At 35.3% G+C, this 26288-nt stretch overlaps 1 protein-coding gene across 2 annotated transcripts in view; it reads right to left on the bottom strand.

Moving 5' to 3' along the window:
* cadm1b (cell adhesion molecule 1b) overlaps window positions 1-24124 on the bottom strand; it is a gene marked incomplete at its 5' end in the record, with an annotated part of 365660 nt that extends 341536 nt beyond the window's left edge. The window contains one exon of one of the 2 annotated variants that reach the window (NM_001423722.1): window positions 23973-24124. In NM_001423722.1, coding sequence (NP_001410651.1) covers window positions 23973-24048 — 76 coding nt within the window. 2 annotated transcript variants of the gene reach the window in all.
* Window positions 24125-26288: the final 2164 nt, after the last annotated feature.

Genomic DNA, 26288 nt, shown 5'->3' with positions numbered 1-26288 from the left:
AGGGGTGCTAGGCGAATTAATCCATCTCGCCCCCCTCTCATGCCCTCTTGGGATCTCGCCCTCGTTCTCACGAGTCTGCGATCCGATCCCTTTGAGCCACTCGAATCAGTATCTCTAAGATTTCTGTCCCTGAAGACAGCTCTGCTGGTTGCGTTGGCCTCCATCAAGAGGGTCGGGGACCTGGAGGCATTTTCGGTCAGTGACTCGTGCCTGGAATTCGGGCCGGATTACTCTCACGTTATCCTGAGACCCCGCCCCGGTTATGTGCCCAAGGTTCCTACCACCCCCTTTAGAGTTCAGGTAGTGAACCTGCAAGCGCTGCCCCCGGAGGAGGCAGACCCAGCCCTTTCTTTACTTTGTCCAGTTCGCGCTCTGCGCATTTATGTGGACCGTACTCAGAATTTTAGATCATCTGAGCAGCTCTTTGTCTGTTATGGCGGTCGGCAGCAGGGAAGTGCCGTATCGAAACAAAGATTATCCCACTGGATTGTGGATGCCATTTCACTCGCTTATTCGAGTCGAGGTCAGCCGTGTCCCCCGGGAGTACGTGCACACTCCACTCGGAGCGTTGCATCCTCTTGGGCGCGTGCACGCGGCGCCTCTCTAACAGACATCTGTAGAGCTGCGGGCTGGGCGACACCCAACACATTTGCAAGGTTTTACAATCTGCGAGTGGAGCCGGTTTCCTCAAGGGTATTAGGTAACCCTTTGGTGATTGAGGAGACAACTCGGTAGGGTGTTGAAACACGCTTGCTGCGCCATTCTCCCTAACACGGAGGTACGTGCGCCTTTTTTATCTGTCAGTAAAGTTCCCCGTCAGGTGAGCCCTGCAGATTCCTCCGTGGCCCCCAGCACTGACTCAGCGGAGGAGTCACTTGCTGGCCCACTACGTTGTAGGTCTGCCCGCTGGTCAGCCCGCGTTTTGGGTATAGGTGCCTGCTATGCGTGATCCCCACTAGGCGATCCCATATGCTTATTCCGCCACGGTTAAGTCCCCCCCCTGGGCGGACCCGTGTCTTCCCTCTCCGCTAACCACTCTTTGCTATGCGTACTCCCCCTTTTTAGGGCTAGTCCATAGGTAAATTCTGCCATCTATCCCCCCCTTGGGTAACGGATGGCCTCCGCAGCGTCCTCCCTATCGGGATTGCACGCTTCCCAACGTACTGTCGTATTCCTAGAATTATCTAGATGCTCACGACTTCCCAAAAAATATATCTAAATCCGTAAAACTTCTGTTGAAGTAGGATAAATTAGGGCCAGGGACACGTTGGAGGACCGCGCCCCCCATGATGTGGGTGCGTCACACTTGCTTGACTATCTCCTCATCGGGGGTGTTGGTAAGGTGCAGTCATTATGGCGCTTTCCATATTCTCCCATTCATGGCACTGAAGTTCCCCAACCGAAGGGGAACGTTCGAGGTTACAGAAGTAACCCTTCGTTCCCCGAGGAGGGGAACGGAAGTGCCATATTCCGTCGCCATAATGACTGTCCCTTAGCTGTTTGAAAGTCTCTTCAGCTTAAAAGGATGGCGTCTGCTGGCTTCAGGTGTGCTTATATGCTGAGATAATTGCAGATGTCGCACACCTGCGCAAGCTTACGCTGCCAATTAATTTCATTCATTGGCCCGTTCAATACTCTCCAGATAAGCGGCTTCTGATCCGAATCCTCCCATTCATGGCACTTCCGTTCCCCTCCTCGGGGAACGAAGGGTTACTTCTGTAACCTCGAACGTTTGCAGGTGTAGCAGAAGCTACTTGAATATTTTACTTATTTAATTAAAGACTTGTGCCCTAGAAGGCAATCCTGGCACACAGTGAACATGAAGTGGCATTTGAAGACGTGGGACGCAGAGCACAGACGCTCTTGATTCAGGAGGTAATTAATAATATAAGAACACTAATACTGAAACGGTTAAGGCCATTTAGAATGACCAAAAAACATTTCAGATGTTTTACAATCTGCTCAGCCTGCTGGTTTATCCATTCGCACACACTTTTATCATCACATAATCTCTTTTAACAAAATCACATTACTTTTTTAATGTGCATAATGGAATTTGTCTCAGAACAACACAGTCCTGAGTGAATCTGCTTTTGACTAAATCATTTGAGGCAATGAATAAATGGTCCATTCATAAAAACCTTCACCAGTCTCCGAATGAATTTTAATCAAAATCAACAACAAAAAATATTTATTTATTTATTTATTTTATTATTATTTTTTTTATGTATTTTACAATAAATAACATACTATATTAAAATGTAGTCATTTAAAAATCATGCACTATGACAAAAGTACTTTATTTTGATCTAAAACGACTCACCCTTTATTAATTTCCCGAAGGCAATTTGGTTGCAACATACAATAATGCCAAACATATTACACAAAAACACATTTTACAATACAAATCTAAATTGAAAAACTTCACAACTGATGGGATAATTTTTTTTTTTAGCTTAGTCCCTTTATTAATCTGGGGGCGCCACAGCGGAATGAACCGCCAACTTATCCAGCATATGTTTTACGGTCAATTTTAGCTTACCCGATTCACCTATACCCTATGTCTTTGGACTGGCGACCTTCTTGCTGTGAGGCGAATGTGCTACCCACTTCGCCACCGCGTCGCCCCTGCCAATTTATGTCAACTGAAAACTGAAATGAATAGTATGAATATATACTGTAGGTATGTTTCTTGCAGAAATAAATGTAGTTTTTCCCAACAAGCCTTAGTTTCCATGAAGATATTGCAGAAAAACTCTGAGAACTAATCTAGAAATGAACTCAAACTGCGCAGTTGCTGAAAACCTGCTCCCCTGTCCTTGAATTACGCACACCAATGGCCTCGTTTAGCTAAAACTAAATGGTGCTATTGTGCAGAGTGATCAAAGATTCAGATGAGAAAAGAACTTGCCAACTGATATGAAAAGGAGAAGGTTTACACTCCTATTGTACAGAAGTAAACTACTATGAACACAAAAAAAGGAGAAAAAGAAGAAGAAGCAAAGCATGGCAGCTCACATCCTGATGTTTATCTTTGTAATCCCATCTGAGCCTCGGAAACCATCACAGACTTTCATCAAAAAGAGAAAAAATGACCTGAATTAACCAAGATTTCTTTAAGTGACAATGTCATATTCTCATTATTTGTTTTAATCATCATCATCATCAAATGAGAGAAAGGCATTGCCGATGGTCTATAACAGGACTCGGTAATATGGACCAAAAATGATGAATGCTGAAAATGTCAGTCAATAAAGCTAATTATGAGAATAAGGGTAAATCTTTATTTCTCTGGTTTACATGCTCTTGAGTAAAAACGGCACAAAGCTATCTGTTAATTTTGCTTTTAAATGAAATGTCACAAAGAACATGAAAAACACCTGTCAATTAAAAAGTGAATAAAAAATGCTACAAATACTATAATAAAAGTAATTTACTTGACAGATGCATTATAGAGTGCATATATTAAGTAAAATGCTAAATCTTATACACATTTATGAACATTGAATTCCTTTGCTGAGGTGACAGAATGTTGCAACAAGGTTGAAGCACTAATTAAGCGACTGCATGAGACGTGATACGTTTCAGTGAGTTGTTCTACTTTCAAAATTTCTGATGTTCATTCATTTTTATTTGCTGCTATAGTAGTAAAGAGTAAGATATGCTCAGGTTCTACTACAGGTATTTAAGTACCACTTCTCGAAAACACGCTCTTTCATGTGCATATGCACCAGACACTTCATTATAAACTTTTCATGCCTCTAGAAAAACAGTGTGTTTTACACAAGTGAGTGGGTTGAACAAACCACATGTAGAAAAACTCTTCTCTCTATATGCCCCAAACACTTTAGCCTAATTCCAATTCTATTTTGCACCCCTTCCCCTTGGCCCTTGAGTGTGAAGGGGAAGGGCTTCAAATTTACACCTAAGAAATACTACTACAACACCTAAACACGTCATCATATGTCATTGCGATCTTTTACTTCATTATTTCTTGGTATTTATCTTCAGGAAATCACCAAACAAAACGATATCATATTATCATAACAATATAATGTGGCAATAAACTCATAACTGTACTGTGCATTTACACCCTGGTCATATTAATCTATGTAAACACAAAAAACAACATTAACATTATAGCAGACACTGTAAAAAGCCAATTACTATTCACCAGACTTTTCTGACAGGGAATTCAAGTGTCATCGAGTGTCAGATGTGATAGTATGTAGTGGGACTGCTGTACAGGAGTTTTTAATGGTGATTATAGATAGCAAAATTTACCGCACAACAATAATCATATTGATCATGCTATGTACTTGTCATTCTTTTTAAGACACAAAAATTGAGGTACCAAAATCTTGGTTAAATGGTAATGCTACAAAACAAATCATAACAGGCCTAACTAGAAAAAATAAATAAAAAAAACACTAGATGGATGAATAAGATTTGTTATTCCCTTAAATATTTCTGTCTATTCTTTCACTTAGTTTTTTTAAACATCGTAAATCACATTAATTGAAATACCCATTGGAGTTTGCATGTTCTCTCCATGTTCAAGTGGGTTTTCTTCCGGGTGCTCCGGTTTCCCCAAAAGTCCAAAGACATGTGCTATAGGTGAATTGGGTAAGCTAAATTGTTCGTAGTGTATGTGTGTGAATGAGTGTGTATGGATATTTTCCAGTGATGGGTTGAAGCTAGAAGTGTAAAACATATGCTGGATAAGTTGGCGGTTTATTCCACTGTGGCAACCCCAAACTAATAAAGGAAATTAATGAATGAATAAAATACCCGTAGTCAAAATTCAGCATTTTTTTTACATTTGTATGTATGAGAGCATAATTTGTTTTCCATTGCAGACACTATTAATGTAGTTTAACTAATATGTGTTAGATCATGGTATATACATGCTGTACAAACATTAACTTACCAGTACTAATGGGAAAAAAATGATGCTCTTTGGAAGGGTGTGCTTGCAATAAATTATTTTATTGTTACAAAATTGGGTTACAAAAAGCAGACATACAATTGCAGTCAGAATTATTAGCCCCACTAAATTATTATCGCCCTGTTTATTTTTTTCTCCAATTTCTGTTTAATGGAGAAAAGATTTTTCTAACACATTTCTAAACATAATAGTTTTAATAACTCATTTCTAATTATTGATTCGTTTCATCAATTTATTTAATTCTGACAGTAAATAATATTTCACTAGATATTTTTAAAGACACTTCTATACAGCTTAAAGTGACATTTAAAGGCTTAACTAGGTTAATTAGGTTAACTAGGCAAGTTAGGGTAATTAGGCAAGTTATTGTATAATGATGGTTTATTCTGTTGACTATCGAAAACAAAAATGGCTTAAAAGGGCTAATAATTTTGACCTTGTAACGGTTCATAAAAAAATTAAGTACTGTTTTTATTCTAGAAGAAATAAAACAAATAAGACTTTCTCCAGAAGAAAAAAAATATTATGATATAATGTGAAAATTTCCTTGCTCTGTTAAACATCATTTAAAAAAAAAAAAATTAAAAGAGGGCTAATAATTCTGACTTCAACTGTATGTCTAATCAAGATACTTAATGTAATCATTTTATCTCTAAGCCTTAGTCTACAAATAATATATATTATGCTGAGGTTTATGTAGATTAGGGGGGAAAAAATCACCTGCTTTTGTTGACAAAGTTTTTTTTATTTTTTATTTTTTATTAATTCATTCATTAATTTTCCCTTGACTTTGTCCCAATATTCATCAGGGGTCAGGGTGGGGGTAACTGAATCACCCAGAGGAACCCTACACGAACATGGGGAGAACTTGCAAACTCCAAACAGGAATACCAACTGAACCAGCCGGAACTCAAACCAGTACTTTCTTGCTGTGAGGTGACAGTGCCAACCACTAATCCACCGTGTCACTCAGTATTTTTTTTAGAGTCCTTAAAATAAAAATAAAAAATTAAAATACATAAAATGTAATTTTCCCAGGGTAATTATTTTGCATATTACTGAGCCAATAAATGTAATGACAATTTTAATTAAGCTAACTGTTTGGTTTAAAGGCATTTATGTATCATAAACAATTTTATCACTGCTCTGAATCTCGTAAAACGTACAAAATCTGGGTTATGAAGCAAACTCGTGTGAGAAGCGCTGATCTACAGCAGCTTTCCTGAGTTTATTATCCGAATGTTTCTCTTGCATTAACCCGTCGCTGTGAAAAGAGCTGGAATATTGTTCAGAGACCTTCACAGAGACATGCTACATCATGTTAACATCTGTTTAAATGGATGAAACAGGCTCTCACCTCATATACGAGCTTTAATAGCTATCGCAAGCGCAAGGTTTCAGCTCGCCTCATAATGCTTTGAGGTGACATTAATAACATGTCGTTCCTAACAAATGCCTGTGCAACAGGCAAACCTGAGCGAGGGAAGAAAAAAAAATCCCATCATGCTATTCTGAAAACCTATACGGTGATTCAGTCTGACACTTTTGATACTGTGCCTTTCCTCAATCAAACACAAAGGCGGCTTCATTACAGGGACACCTCTTCCCCACCGGACCACCGATCAATAGATGGCTGATTCGGCTGAATTAATATGATTGCTCGGGGTTCATTGTCCTGATTCAACTGTGACAAATGATAAATTAAAGTCCTATTGTACAACAGTAATTAAGATAGCATGTCTCAGTAGGATAAAGAAAGCGCAGAGCTTTTGAGCAAAGTTAAACCTTTTAAAACCTTTGTTTTTATGCACCGTCGAGGCTTCTTGGTAGAAATTGTGTAATTAATTTCAAGAGCTCAGGATTTTAAAACAACACTTAATATTTATGTTGTCCAAAACTTTCATCAAATCATTTTAAAAAACTATTAAAAAAATCTCTATATAATTATATAAGTAGAACTTCAGCAATGCAAAATACACAATATTATTGTTATATATTGTTATTTATTGTCATATGTTTTAACATTAATATATACACAAAGACACTGCATTGAACATGGACACATGGACATCACCTTTATAGTGTATAACTGCAGGTTAACTATGTTTATATATGATAAGTTTAACTATTAAAAAGCTATTAGTTACTAGTTAATTAGTTAAAGTTATGGTAACTAATAAGCTTAAATTTTCTGAGTTTAATTGTAATGCAATAATGTGCTCCTACTGAAAAGCTGCTTTGAAACAATACTTATTGTGATAAGCCCTATACAAATAAACTTAAATCGAATATTACATTTTATTACATTATGAAATCCCTAATTGGAAATTAGTTAATTTAACTTAAATTAAAATAAATATATAAAATAAAATAAAAAAATCTAATTTATCACATTATCTGTTCAAATCAACAGTAAAAGAAAAATTAAGTTGTGCATAAATTAAATAAATGGAGTTTTCCAAGAAAATATTACTTAAGTCATTGTACTTTAAAATGTCAGGTATAAATATGTATTGCCCTGTTCTAAATGTACTAGCAATTTCTAAGTAAAAGCTGTTTTTTTGTTTGAGATGCAATAACTTCCGTCGTTAGTCACTTAAACAAATAGCCTTGGCTACATGTTCTCACCATTGGTTGAGCCACTGTTCATGTGTCACAATAATTAAAAAAAATCTGTATTTTGAAAACAACCACAGAGTTGGCCACAGTGTTGAAATTTATTATTGGAATCAATGTATAATTTTCAATTAATTTTCAATTAAATCACTTATTTAATTCTCATAAATCGAACACTGTTTACATTGTAAAAAAAAATGATCTGTAATATTTACAGTAAAAAATGGCAGCTGTGATTGCACCATTAAAAATGTGGTAAAGACTATAACAGTAATTTATATTTGTTACTGTAAACAAATTCATTCATTATTATAAAAAATAATGTTAATTAGTTTTAATACACAAGCAGAGAAAGATAATGATATATAGAAGGAGCTCAGTGTCATTCACACAACTACTAAACTTCCATTACTTAAATTAAATTAAGTAATGGAATAAACATTTTTATCAACATTAAATGTAACATAAAAATGCTAATGTACATGACTGATGAGGAAATAAAAACTAAAACAAACTATAGTAAGGTGAATTGGGTAGGCTAAACTGTCCATAGTGTATGTGTGTCAATGAGTGTTTTCTCAAAGATAGGTTGAAGCTGGAAGGGCAACGCTGTGTAAAACATATTCTGGATTAGTTGGTGGTTCATTCCGCTGTGGTAAACCCGGAATAATGAAGGGACTAAGCCTAAAATAAAATGAATGAATGAATGAATAATAATAACAATAATAATAATAATTATTATTATTATTATTATTATTATTACTATTATTATTATTATTATTATTATTATTATTATTATTATTATTATTATTAATATTAGAGTGATTTCTAAAGGACCTTGTGACTCTACAGACTGGATAAATACAGCTGAAAGTTTTTAAAATCACTGCAATAAATTAATAAATTAAATGATAAACTACTTTTGAACAGTTATTGTATAGTGCAATAACATTTTACAAGTTTACAATGTGTAAAAAAAACTTAACGGCAGTATACTGTATATATATATATATATATATATATATATATATATATATATATATATATATATATATATATATATATATATATATATAAATAATTTAATCAGGGTATAGTTTTTTTACTGTAGCATTTGGCAACACTTTATTTTGAGGGTCCATTTAATTATTAATAGGCTGTCAGCAAAATAGACATCAACTGACTCTAAGAAACTTTGCAAGTACATGTCAACTTACACTAACCCTAACCCCAACCTAACAGTCTACTTATAATCTAATGTGAATTAGTTGGCATGTAGATGCAATGTAGTTTAAATTCAACAAAATAAGCCATCAAAATTAAGTGTGACCTAGCATTTTTACTCAGTTGACATCACAGCCAATTTTACAATGCAGTCACATCCCACAAACCAAAACTTTTACAAAATCATAGTACAACGATGCAGTTTCTGAACTCAGTTTGCAAAACACAATTATCTCAATGATATATAAAAGATGAATCCTAGTCTGAGCATCTGAGATAAGCCATGGATATAATCATAATGATCATTAATCTAGTTGTAGTTTGTTTGTTTCGTTTGGGTATCCGATAGACTGTTTGGTCCCAGAAACGGTGACGTGTGACGTCAGACCTAACAAGCCGATAAAGCTCTAGCGGATGTTAGCATGACTGTGCAGACAGATGTTGGCATCCCAGAAGCTCGTTTTTGCTAGAGGTGATGAGCTCAGCCACAGCGAGCATCCAGCGTCCTGACATTCTTAAGTATTTAGCGGCTCAATTGAATAGCACCTCCCCTCTGAGCCGCCATCTGTACGCTCTATTGATTGGTCACTCTCTCTTACGCAGACAGCAGGAATCCAACTCGACGTCTCAACTGATCGATGTGATGCGATCAGCAGTCGAGACCACATTCACCGTGTCACTGTGGTGTCTAACTAGCTCACACCTCGCCTGTTTAAGGCAAAACAGACTGCAGGTAAATAGAGTAAAGGAAATTCCTAGTAGTTATCACTATAGTTCTCCTGTTGATTGACTTTACTCTAGAACATACTTTTTGTATTACAGGTTTTCTCAAATGTCACAGCAAAACCAAGTGTCAGTTTTTGAAATTGAGATTTATACATCACCCAGAAGCTAAATAAATAAGCTCTCCGTTGATGTATGGTGTTGTGGGATAAGAAAATATGTACTACAGAAAAGTCAATAAAACCTCAAACTGAGTGTGCCTCACACAGGTGAGTGGGCTTGACAAACCACCTGTAGAAAACACACTCTTTCATTTCTTTGACACTTTAACCAACACTGACACTTTAAATTGCACCAGTTTTGCACATTTGCAACAGACACTCATACCAAAAAGCAAGAAAAACCCCTGCATTTATGAGGTGTGGTTCACACAGGTGAGTCAGCTTGACAAATTTGAGAATCCTTCAACTTTATGCAAATGAAGAGCAACTTTCTTGTCGCGGGTCATGGTTTAACAGGGATGTGCTTATTCTCTTAATGAGTTATGGGTGTGTTTTGAGCATAAACCAATCAGAGTCTCCCATTCCCTTTAGGAGTCAGTTGTGCTTTGTCATAGCACATTTGCTACTTACATGGCAAACTTTATAAGTGTAAAAAACTGAACACTTATTCCTGGCGAGAAAACAGTTAAACAGAGCATCTGCAGTGCGAGGATAAAGAATGAGCCTCCTTTACTTTCACTTTCACTTTCTTTTGTGCATAAGGAAACATGTTGGACGCACTTACTGAAGACATCTATTAGCCTACATAATTAATTTCATTTGTTTTAAAGCACAAAGATTTGTTTCAAAACTGTTTCTAAATTCAGTTCTTATTTCCAGCAAATGAGTAAATGAACAATAATAATGAAGTGTGTTTAAAATAACAGCTATATTTAAACACAGGTCCTATACCCCATATGGTCCAAAACCTGACAGGTGGACAAATCTAAGCTTGTTTTTAATAAAACAAATATAAATATGCATATAATAAATACTACTACTAATAATAATAACAACATTATACAAAAGCAAGTTTTCATGAATAAAATGATAAACGCTGAGATGAAGAAGGCATGGAGGTACTGGTTTTTAGATTTTTGTAGAAAATAATAATTTTTTGTAATATTTTATTCCTTTAATTGTTTTCATTTGTAAAGATATTGCTGTTTAATCATGCGTGTTTTAAGCAATGTTTAAGTGAGACACTCAACTGACGCGCACTGCGCTGGACTTTAGACCTGCTCTCAGTTGGTCTGTTGCACAGTCTATTTTAGTTTCTCAAAATAGCAAAGTACCCACAATGCGCCTTAACACACCTCTTTTCTAGACCAAAAACCCATGAGTCCACAAAGTGATGCAAATGGATTTGCTATTTAAACAACGTGGCGGAAGACGGGAAAATTAAGGTTGCGTTGTTCTGAAAATAGCAACACGTTGTGGAAACACGTCTTGCGGCTTATTGCACCAGGTTTATGATAGGGCCCTATGTGTTTATGAAGTGTGCTTCACACAGGTGATTGGGCTTGACAAACTTACTGCAGAAACGATTTGTTGCTGAATGCCTCCTTAACTGTAAGTCACTTTGAACAAAAGTATCTGCCACATGACTAAATGTAAATGTAATATAAATAAATATTTACTTGGTTTGACTGTTTTGTGTTTGAGTGCTATTATTTATTAATTGGCGGTCGCATTGCCGCCATTTTTTTAGTCACGTGGCATTAAACATCAGGGATAAGAATGAGCAAAAATACTCTTCGTGTGAATGTGCCTTTATGATAAAAGTTTTTTGCTGAGGAGATTTTTGGAATCTCTTTTTATCACTCAACAGCCAAAAGAAAAAAAAAAGAAAAAACATTAAAAAAAATAAAAATAAATAAAAAATACTATATAATCACACAAATTACAGAACACATTGTTCTGTAAAAACCTTCAGAATACATAAATGAATAAAAGTGTGTGCTTGTGTGTATGCAAGGCAGTTGAACGGTTGAATTTATGGCTCAGTACAAGAGAAAAAAAAACTAATTTTCACAAAACGGCTTGCAAAAATATCTATTGTCATTGAAATCTACAGACACAAATTGCTAAAGTGCAACAAAAGACAAATTTAAAAATGTATCTGAGATGTTTTGATTACATTAGGCTGGAAAATGCACTTTATAAAATGCCAGAATGTCCAACATCTCAAAATTGACAAATGCATGAAAGAAATATGTTTTTTTTCTTCTTTGAATGCAGTGTCTCACCTTAAATAAAAAAAAAAAAAAAAAAAAAAAAAAAAACGGGGACTGCGATCAATTGTTGGTTAACAACAGCAGAGAAGCATTCATGTGCCCAAAACAAAAGCAGGCACTGGTAAGCGCAGGCTCTCTGGAGAAGATGCTGGGACCTTCCAGGTTCCCTCAGCACAGCTCTGTGTGTAAGTGGGTCACCTCTCGTTGAGCTTTGGGGGCATGTCACCGTTCATATGTTTCTGAACATTTTTCACGACAACTCTCAAAGCATGGGGAGATGAAGTAGGTCATAACAACGCATGTATAAATATATGTTTCACAAGTCTGTGGCAAACACTCAAGCTGTAAACAGATTCTAAACTTATCCATCAGCGCATCATAAGAGGCAACTGTAAGCTGTTGTTGTTGGGATGGAGCGCACATGATCTGTGCTCAGTTATTCTTTGAGGTCAATATAAATAGCTTTTCATAATGTTTTGCTTCCATAATGTGACATATTTCACACATTAAATATTCACAGAGATTGTTGCAAATTCTTTATTTATTTAGATTTTTAAATATGTTATCGAGGGAAACAACATGCTAATGTCATTTTTTTCAAGTATACACTACAAATCTCTTAATACAATACTATTACCTTGATTCTGTTAATGTACAGTATAATGTGATGCTTCAATAAACCAATTTAATATTGCAACATGTATGCATTATGTTTTATATTAAATAATAAATGTCTACTTTTACACAACACATAATAATAAATATTATTTAGTTGTCATTTTATTCCTACAGTTTTTTTTATGTATTTTTATATATAATTTTTAAAAGTTCATTACAGTATCTGACAGTTATTTTATATTAATAGCAATGATAATACTTATATGCATATATGACAGAAAAAAATACATAGTTTCATTTAACTAATAGTAGTAGTAATAATAATAATAATAATAATATACTACTTTATGATATAATTTTGCTTGTTTTTTTTTTATTTTCATGCATGCATCAATAGCATATTTGTAAGAGAAATAAATGATAATAACATAATTATAGCATTAATAAAAAGTACTAATAAAAACTCATCCTTACGTGATTGAAAAAAACAATATTAATGTTTTCAGTACTTGAGAACAATGCACTAAGATAGTTAAGGACACGGTTACTCACGTATTTTGGCTCTGTCCCTTACTGAATAAATTCTGGACAAACATATTTGAATCCTGACATGATATCTGTTATTCACATGCAGAGATTTTTAAGGACTAGGTCCATAATAGGGCTGGGCAATTTGGCCTATTATCAAAACCTTGATTAATTGAACATTTTAACTTGATTATGATTAATGAATTATTTATTTATTTATTTATTTATTTATTTATTTATTTATGTATGTATGTATGTATGTATGTATGTTTGTATGTATTTATTTATTTATTATAATTTTTTTTGCCCTCATATAGTTCACCGATATAGTTTTTTACATTAACTATACTCACATATTACAAATGAGAATTTTTTGAATGAAGGGTGCATTACTGTATTTTAAAATACACGACTCCACACGCGGCACAGAAAGTAATTGAAAAAATTGACCTGAACAAAAATAGATTAATTATTGTTCAATTACTTTTCAATTAATTGCCCAGCCCTACTCCATGGGATTTTTTTATTTTTTTATTTTATTTTATTTATTTTTTTTTTTTTGGCTACTTGGGATCAATTTCTTGATTTATTTGACAAATCTATATCTTACGAGCAATCAGTGACCCCTCTGAGGTTTAAGTTATATACCCTCTCTAGTTTTGATTGTAGGTTTTGTGCACTTTTTGTTTTCCTTTATATTGTCATTTGCATGTCTACAGTACGAGCCAATGTTTGTTCTTATTCCATGCAAAAGTCTTTGTCAGGTATATATATACTACCTGACTACCTGACAAAAGTCTTGCCGCCTAGCCAAGTTTTGGGAACAACAAATAATAACTTAACTTCTAGTGGATGATTTGGTATTAGAAGTGGCTTATATAAAAGACAAAGGGCTCTAGATTACGCTTATTTTACCAAAATAAAATATGATCATGCCTTGATTTTTCATTATTTAATTAGGACAGTAAGGTCTGACTTAAACAAATGTCTTGTCACTTAACAGAAATAATGTAGACCATAAAGTTTAAAGTCTTTGTGCAGCGGAAAAGGAATCAATATTGTGTATGATTCCTATAAGCATGAAGGACTGCATCCATTCATCTCTGCAATGACTCAAATAACTTATTAATAAAGTGTGTTCTTGCAGGACTCCCAGAGTTTATCAAGATTATTTGGATTCATTTTCAATGCCTCCTCCATCTTACCACAGTCATGCTTAATAATGTTCATGTCTGGTGACTGAGGTGGCCAATCATAGAGTACCTTGAACTTCTTTGCTTTCAGGAACATTGATGTGGAGGCTAAATATGAGATGGAGTGCTTTCCTGCTAAAGGATTTGCCCTCTCCTGTGGTTCGTAATTTAATGGGCAGCAAAAAAGCCTTGATACCTCAGGTTGATGTTGCCAAAAGTCTCTGCTGAGCTCCCACATGCCCCCATACTAAATGTAACCCTAAACCATGATTTTTCCTTGACCAAACTTGACTGATTTGTGATAATATTGAGTCCATGTGTGTTTTAATAGGTCTTCTGTAGCATTTATAATGACTGGGAGGCAGTTCAACAAATGATTCAACGGAAAAATCTACCTTATGACACTTTTCTAAAAGATCAACTAGAATTCAAGTTATTATTTGTTGCTCGTACAATTATTGACTACAAGACTTTTTTTTCAGGTAGTGTATATAAAACCTTAAAATAAAGTTAAAAAAACTGAACAACGCTCTATAAATGCTGGTGTGTTTTTACCCAACATTAGGTCAAATATGGACAAACCCAACCATTAGATTAAAAGTCTAATTTAAGTACTTAAAGTCCATGTGAAATCCAAAATCAGTGTTATTTATTAGATGAACAATTAATCTGTGCAAGTAAATCCACTGAAAAAAAGTTTGATTTTAATATCATCAAATGTCTCATTAACTTGCGGTTCACATGTGAATGTTTAAGTAATTTTAAAAAATTAACCCAATAGTTGGGTTTGTCTATATTTGATCCAACGTTGACTTAAAACAAGCCAGCAACCATTAGAATAGTTTCATTATAGCCTAATAAAGACATTTCTTAACAAAACACTGTTTGAAAAAAAATCTCTCTCAACGAGCACAGTTTAAAACCGGTCAGTCGTGTCAGCAATGCAACAAAGCCTCCTGCAGCTCTTCAGCGGCTGCTAAACCAAGCAAGCGATGCACTTTGTGCCCTGAAAAACAACATAATTTGATTTTTTTTTTCTTCATGGTCAGTGCCAAAACAATTCTGCCAACTAGGACAGACAATGAGCTCGGTCCATGAAAGACGGGGCAGAATGAGAACAATGACAATATTTATCACAGAAGACAGGAACCCCCTCCCCTCGTCATATTCCACTCTCATTACTCCAGCAGTGTCATGAATGAAGCATTCGCTCTCCACTGGGGCTTCCTTCAATCTGTTACCTCTAATTGACTGTGTGCTGCTGCATAGAGCTCAACTGCTATCTGTCCTACACAAGCGATAGTCTATCGGCTTCAAGCATCATTTTGCTCGCAGTCTAGTACTGACAAGAGGATACTTCAGCTCTGATGTTTAGTAATACGGTGGTATAAACAGAAAACTAAGACAGGAGCGAGGTCTTTGCGGCGCTTCACTTCATCCCCTGTACTTGTGTGTTGACTCACCAGAGAGGCTTCTGTTGTGAAGTTACATAAGTGCATGAGCAATATGTAACAACCCCAATGGAGTCGACGAACAGATTGTGGACTGGCATTCAAATATGGTTGGCATATTTTGCTGAAACACACAAACGCAAAATGAAGCAGAATTGTTGAGCTTTCAAAATTACATAACTTTAAAGCCGGCTTTGAACTATGTGTTAAAAAGGTTGCTTTGATGCGAGTATTCCGATTCAAGTTTTTTAATGACATTGCAAAAAACCTCATAATCGTGCACTTTTTTACACCGTCGTCTTCCGTCGTCTAAGTTATTTCACATTTCCATCTCGGCGACTTTAGCATCTGGAAGCAGCATAATGTGGCGCTGTGCATTATTTAGCAATCAGCACAAGGCCTATTAAGCAGGGATAATGTAAATCTAATGAGCTATAAATTCTTTGCTTTAAATAGAAAAGAAAATTATTCCAAACAAACGATCTTAGAAAGTTAATGCGCCAAGGGTAAAATGCTTTCATTTACTGCCGTGCAACAATTTGTTGGGATTCAGGCCATTTCTGAGGAAACAAATGAGCAACAATGCTTTCATCAAATTGTTTTAAAGAGATAACTCAAATTAAAACTATTTACTCGCCCTCAGACCATGAAAGATGTTGTTGACTTTTTTCCTCAGTATATGATTCTTCCTAAGCATATGGTAATTCTCAAAATGCACCTCAATGGTTACCGTCAATCTGAAACTCAAAAAATGTATATGCAGGTTAGGGCTGCACAATATATTGTTTCAGCATCAATATCGCAATGTGATCATTCTCAATAGTCACATCACAGGATATGCAATGTTTAGTTTGTATTTTATCATTTGCATGTGTTTTTGATGGCTGTGATTGCATAGATTTTAAAAACTTTCAGGTTTAATAAATTGTATTGTTTGTGACGTTATCTACAATTAATTTATAGATTTTTTTATTATTCAGTTACTGTACTTTAATACCGTAAGACTCTGAAAATAATACACTTTATTTCAATTGTATCTTTTTTATTGTATTTATAGATTGTTATGCATGAAAATACTCACAACACATGCAAATACAGAAATGCACTGTAAATAGCACAGACCACAACGAAAATGTGTCAGGGAACACCAAAAGGTTTATAATAGGGTTGAGTCGATAGACAATACCATCATCCATCACCGATGGCCAAAAGACATTGCGACGCTGAGCCAGCATCACGATTCTCCGCCCCTCCCTCAACGCAGCAGCAACCTGCTAGCAAAGATACATACTTAGGCCCCGTTTACACTAATACGTTTTAGTTTTAAAATGTCATTTTAAAATGAAAACGATTAACGTCCATGCTGGCGTTTCATCTAGCATTTCTGAAAAACCCTTCTTCCACACTATACTGCTGAAAATGCACATCACGTGACCATACACACACATAAACACACATACACACAGGCATGCGCTGCAGTATACGCGCACGTGTAAGCTCAAGGCAGTCAGCGGGTGCTTTGAGCACAAAACCCCAGAGAGCAGTGCATGTCGGACAGTTAATCAAGGGTATACCGCTGTATAGCGTCTCACTATAGTTGATAAACGTGATATTTAATTAATCTTCAGTGTTTTGAATCTATCAGGTATCGTGTCACAGCGTCAGTACACTGCTTCAATCTTTCGCTTTCACGCTCATACTTTAGTAATTTCTATAAAATATTTAATTTGTTATTAATTAAATTGATTACTCATAAATAATTAATTCACCACTGACGACGATGCCATTGTTTATCGAGGTTTTTCATATTAGACATTGTATGATGCTAAATTGGTCGATATCGCCCAACCCTAGTTTATGGATGTTAGTTTAATCAACCTCTGACTAAACATGTGCATGAAAATACTCACAACATGCAAATACTAAAACGCTCTCATCGCAAAAAAAATAAATAAATAAAAATTTCAATGTTAGAATTTTCCAATAGCATGCAGCCCTAATACAGGCAAAAGTAAATTATTGGCCTGTTTACACTGATTGGTACAGTTCTATATTGTACAATATGGTATGCATATATTTCCATGTTGACTGTCAAAAGTACTCTAATAGTGAACCTTACCTCATACCGCTAGTGTCAACAGGCCATAAATTTCATTTTGCCAGTATATGACTTTTTTTACTCTAATTTTGATGGTAATCATTGACTCACTGCAGAACCCTATTGGTTTATAGCGAATTGTCACCAGCACGTGCAAAAAGACAATGGAATGACAACACAGGAAGAGCCATTTTTAAATACACAGCTGAAACATGACACAATACAATGACAGCACGCAGCACTAAACCATGCTCAAACAAAGCTTATCTTCTTTTTGTGGCAAACGCTTGCCAAGAAGCAAGAACAGAATCTGCTGTATGTCCTACTGTATACTGTTGTATACTGCTATGGAAAGCAAGAAAGGCGCTATTTGCACACACTCGTGGCTCCTCATGAGGTCTTACAAACAAAATAACCAGTCTGTGCAGGACACTAAAAATTATTTACATTTTATTAGTTTAAATAAGAACTAAATGTATTGTCAAAACCACTAGTATTCGTTTTGTGCTTTAACTTCATCTCATCCCTGAATGTTGTTATTAATTGTTCATCCTCATGTTGTTCTAATACTCTGAGACCTTTGTTCATCGCCAGAAAACTAGTCAAGTTATTTTAGATGAAATTTGAGATTTCTCTCATCCTCCATATACAGCAACAATTTCGAGACACTCAAAATACAGAGAAGGATGCAAAAACACTGTTAAAATATTCAATGTGACTTCAGTGGTTTAACTGTAATCATGCAAAGCTCAGAGAACACTTTTGTCCATCAAGAAAACTGTAAAAACACCTGTGTTTTCTGCGTCAGATCAGGAGGGCTCTGGAAGAGAGAATATGTTGGTGAACAAAGTCATTTTTTACAGGGGGTTTTTGTTTGTTTTGGGGGTTTTTTGGCACATAAATCTGTTTTTGGAGCTTCATATGATTACTGCTGAACCATCAAAGTTACATGGATTTTCATGTGTTTCTGGTTGCTTTAAATGTCTCAGGCTGTCCATGAAGGATGAGGGAGCTCTTGGATTTCATTTAAATCTTAATTTGTTTTCTTATGAATGAAGGTCTTAAGGAATTGGAACTACATGCTAATTTTAAAAATAATAGTTTTGGGGGTGTGAACTAACCCTTTAATATTGATTTTACAAATCATCAAGAACCACAGTTTCACTCGAAAAAAAGCGGTGGTCCACTATGATATCATATTTTAAACTTTAGTTGATGTGTGATGTAGCTGTGTGAACTTAAACAACATCTATATATATATAGCTGGCATAAATATATATATATATATATATATATATATATATTTATGCCAGCTATATATATATATATATATATATATATATATATATATATATATATATATATATATATATATATATATATATATATATATATATATATATATAAATAAAGCTAGCATTTCACATAGGACAGCTTCCAGAATCTTTAACAATTTAGCTACAAATTCATATTTATCATTCGAACCCCTGTAAACAACCACAAATCTCAGCAGCGCTGCAGTGTCACTTTATGCGACTGCTTTCCCTCCGTTCTACATTTCAAACAAACAAACTCGCAAAAGATATGTGAACACTTCGTATTGCTTACACATGCTTATTCCGAATATATGTGAAAAACAGAGCAGGCATGAGGTTCAGCTGTGTCCTTTTCATTTTCTGTCTGATTCAGGCTCAAACTGATATCGCTAACAGCTACTCTGACTTACAGTGTTTACACAGCGCAAAAGTGCATGGTAATAGAGGCATGACGCTTTTCCTGGTGAAGTAAAGCCGATTTGCGAATCACAGCACATTATGTTAGCTGACCAATCAGAGCCTCTTGAAGGCGGGCCTTTAGGAGGAATTAGGAGATATGATTGTCATTTTCATGTTAGCTGAGCTGTATAAAATCAAAGTCAAATAACTAAAGTCAAATTTTTTTACAAATTAAGCATGAGCACACATTGCTTTCCATCGTGTAAACACAACCAAGCCTTAAAAAACCCACAATGGACCACCCATTTAATGTACTGAAAAAAGTCATCTACAGTACATAATTAATCGCCTCAGGTTAAACAAATTAACAACAAATTTCGTTTTTTACTGAACTATCCCTTCAAATTCACCATGTATAAGCATATTTATTGTTTTCTCTCGCTCTTTTCCCTTTGAAAATGCTTTACAGGTTTTCAGGGTTCGATTTTAGAGGGTTTTAAATTAGTGCTGATTGTTGTGGAGAGTGTCAGAACATTCATCTTCCATAACATTCATCACAGGGCATCGTGAATTATGCAAAAGCTGCAGTGTGTTTCTAATATTTACAACTCGAGCTCCTCGCACTGATGGAAACTCTACCTGTGAGTCACGGAGAGCGAAAATTACCCTTGACATGAGGCAATTTACATGAATATCCCATCTCATTACCAAAGTATTGTTTGCCAGTGAGAATTGTCCCATATCAGAATTATTATTATCTCTATTATTTCTTCTAAGAGAATATATATTCCCTCTCAAGCCGATGCAGTTCTCCTGTCAGCTCATGCTGTTAACTGCAGTCTGTCTGTTGAACGAAGATGACTAACTGCTTTCTAGCATTTAAGACTGTGTAGCTGATACAGAACAAGATCGTCAGCTTTTTGATCAGGATTAAAATGCTATATGAATGCAAAAAGGAAATTAGATATTTAACATTTGAAAGTAAAACAAATGCAAACACCCCATGGTGTTGCTCTAAATAAGTGATCATAGACCCATATATGATAAAAGATGTGCTAAAAAACACTTGGCTTCAAATCATTTAAGTTGGAGTAATCAATATTTTAACTTCCCATAAGTATTTCACTTCAACCGCTTGTCATTACATATAGTATGTTAAAATGGATGGGCAAAATCCAGCACCAGCAAATAACATGTCCTCGAGTTTCACAGTATTCTAGCTGGTTATACGAGGATTCAAGAGCACTTACAGGAAGACAAGTGCCTTTGAAGTCTCCTAAAGGAAAACCTATATATACCTCTTGCCTCAGACAAAAGCATCATTCACACAGCCTCTGTTCTTAATACAGCACAAACTAACGTCATCACAAAAGGGGGCTTAGCAATGAATGAATTGGGTGACACTGGAAATAATCACTCCAAAATTACCAGGAACATACAAAAATATATCTGAAATAACTGAAATTGCAATCTCATTCCCAGAACAGAGAATTAAAAGCCAATATCTTGCGGAAAACCTGTTGATGGATGGCAGGCAGAATGAGCTATTGTGGCAAGCCATTTGAACATTTAATTATTCAGGCTACACAGTGCAATTTTGATAATGGTATAGTATGTGACACTCAGAAATAAAGGTACAGGAGCTGTCCCTAGGGCAGTACCTTTTCAAAAGATAAATATTTGTACCCAAAGAGTCCACACTGGTACCTCAAAGGTACATATTAATGCTCAAACGTACCTAAAAAGTACCTTTAAGGTACCATTATGGACCCTTCAGGTACAAATATGTACCTTTTCAAAAGGTACAAGTGACAGCTACTGTGCCTTTATTTCTGAGAGTGTAATATAGATTAGAATTTCCTTTTATTAAAGCACTTAAGCAATAGTGATGAGTAGCTACCTGTGGTTCAGCTATAACCTTTTCACTTTATAGGTGAAATAAGTGTATTTTCTATTTACTTATTAGAAATACTCATTCATTCATTCATTTATTTTATTTTCGGCTAAGTCCCTTTATTAATCTGGTGTTGCCACAGCAGAATGAACCGCCAATTTAACCAGCACATATTTTATGCAGCAGATGCCCTTCCAGCTGCAACCCATCACTGGGAAACATCTATACACACTCATTCACATGTATACAATACGGACAATTTTAGCTTACCCGATTCACCTATAGCACATGTCTTTGGACTTGTGGGGGAAACTGGAGCACCCGAATAAAACTTATGTGAACATGGGGAGAACATGCAAACTCCACACAGTAACGAAAACTGAGCGAGCCGAGGCTCGAATCAGCAACTTTCATGCTGTAAGGCAAACGTGCAACCCACTGCACCATTGCGTTGCCTATTAGAAATATATCAAAAAGAATGAATGAATGAATGAATGAAGGAAGGAAGGAAGGAAGGAAGGAAGGAAGAAAGGAAGAAAGGAAGGAAGGAAGGAAGGAAGGAAGGAAGGAAGGAAGGAAGGAAGGAAGGAAGGAACGAACGAACGAACGAACGAACGAACGAACGAACAAGTAGTTTACTGGTATTGGTTAATGGTAAGTTTAATGGTTAGTTAAGAGGTACAGTAGGATTAATAATTAGTTTGGGGGGCATATTTTATATGACAAGCAGTGAAGCTTTAAAATCAATTACACTATGAAAAAGTTTACACTGTCATAATTACTATAACAGACTGTTTTAACAAGATGGTTATGACATGTTTAATAGGCATCATCATATGAAATTTTAGTAGTGTGATTTTTTAAAATGTATTTACATTTATAAAGCTATACTTTTGGAATGAATTTAAAAAAAATAATGAATTACCACTTATGCGAAGTGTTTGTAATGCAGCATCTAGGAACATGACAGTAAATTTTGCAGCCATTATCCGTCTCACACTATTTTGTTTTTCCTTTTTCTGAAAGTCTTGATAATTTTATTGTTTAGCTTTTCTTTTATTGTTTGAGCAAATAGGAATGCAAATTGTTTTGTTATACTCTCCGTCCACTGCATTCTATAAGTTTTCCCAACTATGGCAATTTCTGCATATATATATATATATATATATATATATATATATATATATATATATATATATATATATATATATATATATATATATATATATATATATATATATATATATATGGATTTTTAAATATATATACAGTGTAATAAATTACGGACAGCAAATGCATTTAATTGATTTATTTTAAAAGACAGTAGTTAAGAGTTAACAGTTCATTCAACTGAGCAAAAAACATTTGTAACTAAATAAGAAACTTTAGTAGCAGTGAATAGAGTATTGTTTTATTAATTGGTATGTAAATATAAGATTTGCAAATATTTAGACTGGGCTAACTATTTAAAAAAGTGCTTATATATGATAACTAGGGCAGCATGGTGGCTCAGTGGTTAGCACTGTGCACCTCACAGCAAGCAGTTGCTGGTTTGAGTCCAGGCTGGGCCCGGTGAGCCAGCATATTTGAATTGAATAATGACCGTGGTGAATGTGTGTGAAAGGGACAGTGTATTGGATGTTTCTCAGTGCTGGGTTGCGGCTGGAAAGGCATCCGCTCCGTAAAACATATGATGGATAAGTTGGTCTATTCTGCTGTGGTGACCCCTGATAAATAAAGGGACTAAGCCAATGTATGAATTGGCAAAATGAATGAATCAATGATAACTAATAGTAAAACTAAACAGCACTAATACCAACAAAACCTAGTCAAAAGAGAAATAAAAAGATAAATGAACCACAGATGCCTGTATATTGAAAATAGTAAGGTTACTAGAAGAACATTATTAGGTGGTTTTATCCAGTGGCTACTTCTTATTGCTAGTCACAAATGGATTAGCCGTGATTAAAACGAAACCTAAATGTACATTATAGCGAGTATTTAAAGTGATAAACATGAAAACAGCTTGCCATAAGCAAATCCTCACGGCGTGCTCAATCGAACAGAGGCGTTTTATCATGTAAAACAGGAAAACTATCAAATTTAGCTGAAACAGTATGTTGCGTCTTCCAATTCCACATTAAACGAACAGGTGAAATGATAATCCATATAAGATCAGACAGAGAGAGAACTGAAGATGACCGGTTTGTGACAATAAGTGCGAGCAGTGCCGCTGTCACTCCATAAAGTCAAAGCAAGTATTCTGCAATGCGCGCGCTCCTCATTTATAATCTGTGTTAAACATGTGCATTCATTTACATAAGGCATTCAAAATACTCATTATAGCGTTTTCAGATCTCCAGCATGTTACACCGACTTCTGACTGCGCGATACGGACTTGTCTCCCTCTCTCACACACTCTCATCAGCAACATTAGGTTACTGTACAGCCTCTGCACATACTTTTTACCAACAAAACAACCAAAAACCCGTTCACAACAGTCAAATGTGCCAGTCTTTAAAATGTGGCTTTTTTCCCATTCAGGCAAACTACTAAAGCTTTGAGAGTAGTCCTCACTGCGAATGAACAGCATCGGGGACGTGCGCAAGTGCTACATGTGTTGTTTACACGCAGCTCTCGCTTCCACACCAAACACAAGCTTTCATACATGCTCCGTTTGTCTTACCTTTATGCAGAAACGCAGCTAAAATCACGTAGAAAAACAGTGAAATAGAGTGAGATCCGAGTCCCGAGATCGCCATGTTGAACACCTGCTTCAGACTGGCGGCGCTAAATCACCTAGAGACGCTCAGAGGATCATGAGATGCGGAGAATCGGGAGGGAGTAAACGCGCGCGCGCGCGCACACACACACTATAACGAGCGCGAGCGCACAAAGTATACGATTCGACTGCGAGCGTGTCGTCTGACAGATACAGAAAGTGTCAGGTTAAATTGAACTGCGTGAAATTTGACTTTTGTTGAAGTATCCTATTATACAACAATAATGCGAATGTATGCAGATGGTCGGTCATTTTAGCTAAACAAACACTAAGGATGATCATGGCTGGACGAACGTAAGCAACATTATCACGCCTATTAGATATATCTACTCACACGGTTCATTTAGCTATTTTCATTCTTTTGTTTTATTTTGTTTAAGAGACCTTACTCAATAACTGAAGTAGCATATGAATCATTTATCCATCTATCTATCCATCTATCCATCCATCCATCCATCCATCCATCCATCCATCCATCCGTCTGTCTGTCTATCTATCTATCTATCTATCTATCTATCTATCTATCTATCTATCTATCTATCTATCTATCTATCTATCTATCTATCTATCTATCTATCTATCTATCTATCTATCTATCTATCTATCTATCTGTCTGTCTGTGTCGCTCATAATAGATAGATAGATAGATAGATAGATAGATAGATAGATAGATAGATAGATAGATAGATAGATAGATAGATAGATAGATAGATAGATAGATAGATAGATAGATAGATAGATAGATAGATAGATAGATAGATAGATAGATAGATAGATAGAAAAAAGTTACAGTATCTTCATTTTTGAGTCTTTGTTTAACAGAATGAATCAACTGGTCGTACTGTTTTTGTGAATTAAGCCTGTCTCTAGCGCATGTTGGATTTCACACACAAACAGCGCCCCCTGTGTTCATAAATCGAGAACAGCAGTCTTAAGTCTATGATTTAAGCTGTTTTTCATTATCATGACTCCTTTGCTTACATTTGACATTTTCAGGCAATAATATATTTGGGGAAAAATCCAGACAAAATAAATACAGAAAGCTTAAAAAAGTAACAAGCACATAAGTAACACCACAAAATAGAGCAATGTCATTGTCGTTGTCCAGCTGCCCACCCATAAATCACAGCGAATACTCATCCATCTGTGTATGAGTATTTGTAGTGATTTATGAGTGCAATCATTTTGTTGCATTCTATTGCATTAACCCGTCAGTCATCTTAAGTTAGCGAAATGCAAATGAACTCCTGAGCATCCTGCTTTTCTCCTTCTTTGGCTGAGCTGATTGTTAAGTCTAACTGTGTTTTATGTGTATTTCCCTGGTAAGTGCTTACAGTACATGTACACAGTTAACTGATTGTTATTAAAATAAAATAAAAACTAAACATATACAGTACAGAAAAAAATCTAAATTATCTGTGAATAATACATCAAATACACAAATATAATTGTAGTGGACATGTTTTTTCTTTTTTTTCCCTGTACTGATTTTAGTATGCACAGTATGCTAAAAACATACTTTATGACCAAGCAATCAAGCCATCAATCATGTTAAGAAAGCAATGAAACAGCAAAGAGGTGTTTTCAAGTGTTTTTGTTTTCACAATTTTTCTTGATGTTCAAAGTGGTGGTGATATACATTTTATAAATTTTCATAATTGACATTGTTAAACATTCTGATTAGTTTTATGCAACATATGGCTGTTCACTTTCAGAAGTTGTAGTAATGATTGTACTGGATGTATACGTATTATATAATCACTGAAGATGTCCCAATCAGGTTTTTTTGCCCTCGAGTCCGAGTCATTTGATTTTGAGTACCAACTTCTACAATATATAAAAAGAATAAAGAAGAGCGCAGAAACAGATCCAGGATGTTCTTTATTTTTTATTTAATTCACCTTATTTTAACATTCAACTCTGTTAACAAACAGAGCCCTTCTGTGAGGTATACCTTGAACAATCAAGTAATAAATAACATAAATTCTTCACTGTTGGACTTTAAAAATCTAATATAAAAAACAAATATTATCTCAACTAATAATACCCAGCAGGCAATCCAAAATTTACATATCTTACAGTTCGCTATGGCAATGTTGTCATCATCAACTTTATCAAATCCATCCAAACTATAGACACACTCTTGCTTTCCTCTTCAAGTTGCTTCCATCTAATACTTTTCCGATGTTGTGCAGAGAAACGCACCCCTGCTTCAAAATG

The sequence above is a fragment of the Danio rerio genome, chromosome 15 (assembly GCF_049306965.1).
Source record: "Danio rerio strain Tuebingen ecotype United States chromosome 15, GRCz12tu, whole genome shotgun sequence".
Classification (NCBI taxonomy): Eukaryota; Metazoa; Chordata; class Actinopteri; order Cypriniformes; family Danionidae; genus Danio; species Danio rerio.
Note: the sequence above shows the minus strand (reverse complement) of the source record. Positions and strands in the feature narration are given on the sequence as shown.